Below are 6,297 nucleotides of genomic sequence, written 5' to 3'. Positions count from 1 at the left end.
AATCACAGACTGGAATATGTCAACTTTTACTCAATACTATTTCAAAAACACTTCAATCAAATGCTAGAAAACTGAATAAGACACCTCAAAATTGATGGAAGTAGAGATCTGTACTTGCCAAAGAGCGTTTTAGATTTACCCTCCAGAGATCTGTGACGACGTTAACCATAGTCCTCACAAATCCACCAGAGTTTAAAATTACAACACAAAGAAAGCGCAAGATAACAGAAATCCGGTCGAAAAAGAGGATATGCTGCAGAATATCCAGCGGCAACGGGGCAATCCCGAAAGTCGAAAGTTGTGAATATAGACTAAAGGTGGTATAATAAAGCTGGAGGCCGGACTTACACCAGTGGGGTCGGGGTGTGACAGGAGGAGGCCGGGTGGTGGTGGTGGGGGTTGTGGTTGTGGTGGGGGGTTGATCCCAGGGGAGGTAGTTGGCAGTGTGGTAAGCTTGACGCAATGGACTCCTCCCCCCATGGTGGAGGGCGTACTGGCCTGGTGGCAGCCAGTACTCGTACTCGATGCCTGGATTTTTGCCGGTCGCCAGCACCTGCACACATGGACAGCATGGAAACATCTAGACTGGCCTGGAGAGGTTTTTAATCCTTTTTTTTGTTTTCATCTGCCTTAAAGTGTAAATCAAGTCAAGCCATCTTTATTTATATGGCACATTTAAAACAACATAACTTGACCCAAATTGCTTTACAACCAAGGCAAATGGTTTAAATCTACCTCCATACATAGATTGACAACATTAGGGCTACTGGGGCGGCCTCTAGCTCACCCAGTAAGAGCGTTCGCCCCATATTGGCTACATGAATAAAAAGTACATAACAAACAACATTAAAAAATGTGATAAAGAACAGCTCACATGTTAAAACCAAACTCAAGTAACTAAGCAGGTAGAACCTTCAAGTGCAGTGTACAGGGTCAACATTTACATAACACTGAAGTCAAACTACATAGCGTATATTAACTATGTTCGATTTTACTCCTCATTTTGGCATCGGGCCAGCTCCTAGAAACATCTTTCTTGGCTTTACGGACACATTAACTATTTCTCTGTAGAAAAAAAACAATATTACCACAAGGCGTGTTAGTGTTCTAGAGCTTTTGAGCATACTTCATCTAAGATTGTATTATAGGGATATTGCAATCAAGATTGTTTTGGTGCTGATTGTGAACCGAGTCCTTTAATACTGGGTACCTGCAGAAAAACACTCAGTACTGTGGTGTTACAGAATTATTTCCCAAGTAACTCTGGCTTACAGAGAGCGCAAAAACCCGACAAAAGGTTTTGGTCTGTCTCAAGTTATTCATTCATCGTTATGGGCGACAGCTGAGATAGCCTGTTAGTGCCGGCTACAAATGAGAAGCTGCAACCCAAACGTTTTGAACACTGCTCTTTGCTAGTAAGAAGAAAAATAACAGATCCATTGCTATTTAAACTAAATTAATCTGTGTATTTAAATGCAGAATACAACAGTAACGAAAGGTTTAGCATTTGAACGGTTTAATTTTAGCCTATACAGATCCATTAAAATATGCCCAGACCAGCTTAATATCATCTCTATAAATCAAAACATCAATCAATAAATGTGTCATTGTTTTCTCAACTCTCTTTTTAATTGTCAAGAATGAATTTTTAATGTGAAACTAATTTCTGTGCTCACCAGAGCGTTTTTGGAGGAATGGTCTAGAAGTGTCTAGAATTTGTCATCGTACCCTTGTAATCCTAAAGGGCTAGGGTAACAAGCGTAACTTGACTAAATGAGAGATCAACGAAAACGCATGGCACTTAAATTGATAACACATTTTTCAAAAACTGAAGGTTGTCCTCACCCTGAGGATTAGGGTCAACCCCTTACCCTTTTAGGAAGCCATGAGTGCTGTTATATTCATACTCGCTATGTAGAAATGAAACAAACAGTACACAGTGTTCAGAGGACGCTTACAACCACCATCAATGTTTAACAGAACAGCGGACTAATAGTGTTCTTACAGTATTGCAGGAGGCAGAAATGGTTAACAGCTGTTTGGTAGCTGAGCCAAATACCTGCACAGGGCCTGAATGGTAACCATCAGTTATTAACTCAAAGCTGATGCTTTTCTTTACTTGAGACGTGCTTAACAATAAGCAGTATTTACCATTTTATTGCACAATGTCAGAGAACAATGTGTGAATCTTTTATTGGTTTTGGTGCCTGCGTGGCTCAGTGAGGTCCTACTGGTTGGTTGAGCTGAAACAGATTTGCCCCAATTGCCTCAATAAAGTAGCTGGTTTTACTTCACAATGGCTTCACAATGAAGACATTTATTGCATGCCTGGTCATTCAGGGAGGAGAGGGATTCCTCTTCAGTTGCTCTTCCTGAGGTATCTTCCTTTTTTTCCCACTGAAGATTTTTTGGGAAGTTTTTCCTTTTTCGAATCGAGGGTTTAAGGACAGAGGGTGTCTCATGCTGTACAGATTCTAAAGCCCCTTGATGCAAATGTGTGATTCATGAAAATGGGCTATATACTGTATTTAAAATTGACTTCAGTTGACCCTGCAAAATCAACAAAAAGTCAAGAGATTTCCAGCTCCTGAGAGCGGATGATGACTAAACTGTTCTGATCCAGTAACTTTAGAAATAAAGTTCTAAAGTATCTTGGAGCACTTACCATTAGATGGAGGTCTTCCTGGGTGGGTCCTGGTACCTCGAAGCTCTCCCAGGTGTCTGCCGAGCGCCGGTACAGCAGCTTCGTCCCGGCTACATTGTACTCGCCTGGAATGCTGATCTTCCAGTTACCGTTGATCACAAACTGGGAGCGACCGTTCTGGAGGGCTGGATGAGGAATGAAGGAAGGTAATGGGAAGGAAGGAAGGAAAGAAGCTAAAGGTTGATGTTATTCAGAATTAATAAGTCAGTCAAATCTAACTAAAATTGAAGGAGTCTCTGACTATCTGAACGGCTGTCCTTTGATTTTCTCGGCAACCGTTCATCCGATCAACTTCACACTTGGTGTAATGCTGAAGGAAGTACACTGTTGAGATCAACAGGACATACTTGTATGTATTAATAATGCTTTATGTACACACTGTGCCGTGTATTGAGACGGAGAACCCCTATTAACTGTTACACTGTTGAACGGCATGCTGGGTACAGTTCGCTCTCCGTTGTTCGCTGCATAACATAAGCTATTGTTACCGGAAATAGCCTGGTCCCAAATAGCGAGCTGTTAGCAAATACTGCGTATACTCCAGCAACTAAGTCGAAGCATATGTAATTCTCAGGACCCAAGGAAGCGCAGTTTCGAGTGTATTGTAAAGCTGCAAACAGCAATACCGGAGACCAAGCAATCGGCATGTTTCAAACGGGCACTGCACTAGTATTTCTAAATGTCAACAATAAGCCTTCGATATAAGTGGGCCATGTTGAAGTAGAGGCAGGCTACTAGCTGGCTATGTATAGCAGCTGTCTCTCCTTAGTGGTGGGAGAGGGATTTTCCATGACATGAAATGGAAACAAGTAGCTTTACCTGCCTTGAGCCAGCGGTCAGATAAAGCCTTTACGAGCGTCCCTTTCAAGACCACAGCGTGTACCATTTCGGGGCCCGTTTTATTTTGGTCTCATAAACAAGGATGAGAATAGATGCCCTTGGTTACTATGTTGCCTGGAAAACACAGAGTAGGACCAGGGACCAGATGGGACTGCTGAGCCCCTCCTGTCTCTGGGGAGAGGGAGTAACAGTAAGTCTACTTTACTTTAAGTGCCTGATTTACACTGCAGCCGTGGGTCTTCTGCAGAAAGCTGGAACTGATACACACGGCAGCCCAGGTGTCCTGTATGTGCATGTGTGTGCATGTGTGTGTTTGTGTGACCGGCTGAATCTCACCTAGATAATTCCTGCTGTTATCAGTGACTCGGATGTGAGTGGCTCCAGCTGGAATCATGGCCACTTCGTTGTATCCAAAAGGCCCGCCTGGCAAACAGAGACACTCAGTGAGAGGCTTGGTTTTAATATGAACTTAATTATGAGTTTACTTCACATGATTAAAGGAAACGCTAGTTTTTTACAACCCTGGGGCACACATGCTACACTAAAAACAGCTTTACCAAAACGTGATGCCAAGAAGAGAAACGCCTCAGATGACTTTTAAATTCAACTTATTTAAAGTGTTTTAATTTAAATGAAGGAAAAAATTTTTTTAAATTGTGTTAAGCCATGTGTCAAATAGGTGTAACTAGACCTAGGTCTGCTCACAACCTGCAGTACATACTGTAGTGTGTATTTTTATGATCTTTGAAAAGTGCATGCTTTTTCAGCAACAGCTCTTTTTACATTTTATTGTACAATTATTACAGTTCAGTGTTTTGAAAAGTACAGCCACTCAATAGATATCTGCAGGCCTTACCTTTGTACTATGCACTTAATATTTAGGGTTGAATAGCACGCTAAGTCATTACGTGCCATTTTTCAGCAATTAGTAACATATCTTATCCATTACTCACAAATAATCTGGATGTGTGATCAGATAATGATGTTCTGTAGAAGAGCCAAATGCTGATATTGTATCACAATGCTGTTGCAAAGTCTCAATTGTCTGTCATTATAAAACAATTAAAATCTATGTTAGTATTGATTACCTATGATAATTGGTTTACAGGACCGGTTTATGAGCTCAAAGAGAGACAATTTATGAATGCGCCAAAAGCGCACCCATTCATTACAGTGTGATATTTCACTTCCAAGAAAAAAACAAAGAGGCTGGGACAGCTCAATGGTTCCCCTGCTGCTCTGGAGTAAAAAGCAACCGCGGGATGAACTCCATTCATTACGGTCGGACTCTGAAGAGCGCGTAACTTTTGTTGCCCCTGCTAACCCGTCTCAGAAAGGAACTATTCACGAGGTTCCTCTGCAGGCATTTAGACTCATGAAGACATAGTGCTGTGACTGAGGTTACGGAGTTACAGACAGGCAGCGATGAGCCGTCGGTATTTGACTTGGTGAGATACCATGTTATACAGCCCCCCTCCATCAGTTCTTTCTCTTTTGGGAAACAGTGGAGAAAATCTCCCAAGGCAGTTGGGTCGCCAAAACAAAGTGCCTATTATTAGCATGTTTTCTTCTTGCTCAGTCTGAGCCATTATGGCTGGCACTTTGCTCTGCCTACACACAGAGCTGTGTGAAGTAGCTACTGTTACAGAGCCAAGTCTCACGCCACAGGTGTTGGCTACTTTCTGTTCGTCTGTGTTGAATCTTACAATTGGTTTAAATTCTCAGTAGTGGGCAACACAGGATCTATCTAATTCAATTTCATTTACCTTCTACACATCTCTACCAATATTGTACTATCTTTTCACATCTAAGTGATTATTTACCGACTGTTAGACGCCAAGGCTGTCAATTGATATTTAATCATGTATAATCGCGATTAATCGTGATTGTCTATCGTTAACTCGCGTTTTTCATCTGTTCTAAATGTACTTTAAAGGTCCAATGTGTAGGGATTTATCCAATCTAGCGTTGATATCATATATCGCAATCAACTTTCTCGCACCACGCAGTTCAAAGTATGTATTACAACTACTTCACGCTTCAAAAAAAGCTGGTCTTTTGCTCTTTTAAAAATCCCTTTTCTTTTTCTGGAAGACTCCTGTTCCTGAAATTTGGATTTTGAATATGTGTGGTCCTCAATGTTTCCTTCTTCAAATGTCTTCAAACTTCCCGGAAGTGACGATTAGCAGATTAGCAGCACCTGTGATGTCATCATGTGACAGCGCACACTGGACAGGCATGTCCCTTACCGGTTAACGTATTTCAAGATGGCGCATGAAAATAGTACGTCTACCCCAGTTCGTGCAAATGGAAATTTCGAGCCAATGGGAACACTTAGAATTGATGGAGGTGGTAAATATTTGTGAAAAAGGACAGGTAACGGGCAACACCGATTTTGATAATGAACTAAACACGTTACACACTGGGCCTTTAAAGTGAAAAAAATCTTTTTCTGGGATTTGGGGTGTTATTTTGTTTGTGCTTCCACACACATCCGAACTTAGAAAAAACTATCCATGCTATATTGAGTGAGATACAGATTTCTAATTGTCCTCTGCCTTCAGTCTCTGGGTAAGCTGTTCAAAATCTCCACGGCTTTCTACTCCCCTGGCCATGACGAGAAGGCTAACCGTAGCATGCTAGCTCGTTCTTAATGACAAAACACTACTACAACACACACTAGTTCACAATAATCTCCAAAGAACTACTTCCATATCCCTGTTCTGCAGGTATTCCACAAGTGCCCCTCGTCT

General features: G+C 41.6%; 1 protein-coding gene across 1 annotated transcript in view; it reads right to left on the bottom strand.

The window, feature by feature from the left end:
* Positions 1-6,297, bottom strand: part of adamtsl5 (ADAMTS like 5) — a 65,478-nt gene that overhangs the window by 6,756 nt on the left and 52,425 nt on the right. Inside the window, exons 10-12 of the mRNA XM_032512231.1 lie at positions 3,881-3,967; positions 2,666-2,829; positions 349-553 (exon numbers count right to left, since the gene is read on the bottom strand). Coding sequence (XP_032368122.1) covers positions 349-553; positions 2,666-2,829; positions 3,881-3,967 — 456 coding nt within the window. The remainder of the gene's footprint in view (positions 1-348; positions 554-2,665; positions 2,830-3,880; positions 3,968-6,297) is intronic.

This window comes from Etheostoma spectabile, chromosome 1, assembly GCF_008692095.1.
Source record: "Etheostoma spectabile isolate EspeVRDwgs_2016 chromosome 1, UIUC_Espe_1.0, whole genome shotgun sequence".
Lineage (NCBI taxonomy): Eukaryota > Metazoa > Chordata > Actinopteri > Perciformes > Percidae > Etheostoma > Etheostoma spectabile.
The sequence above is the reverse complement of the archived record's forward strand: the minus strand, read 5'-3'. Positions and strand labels throughout refer to the sequence as shown.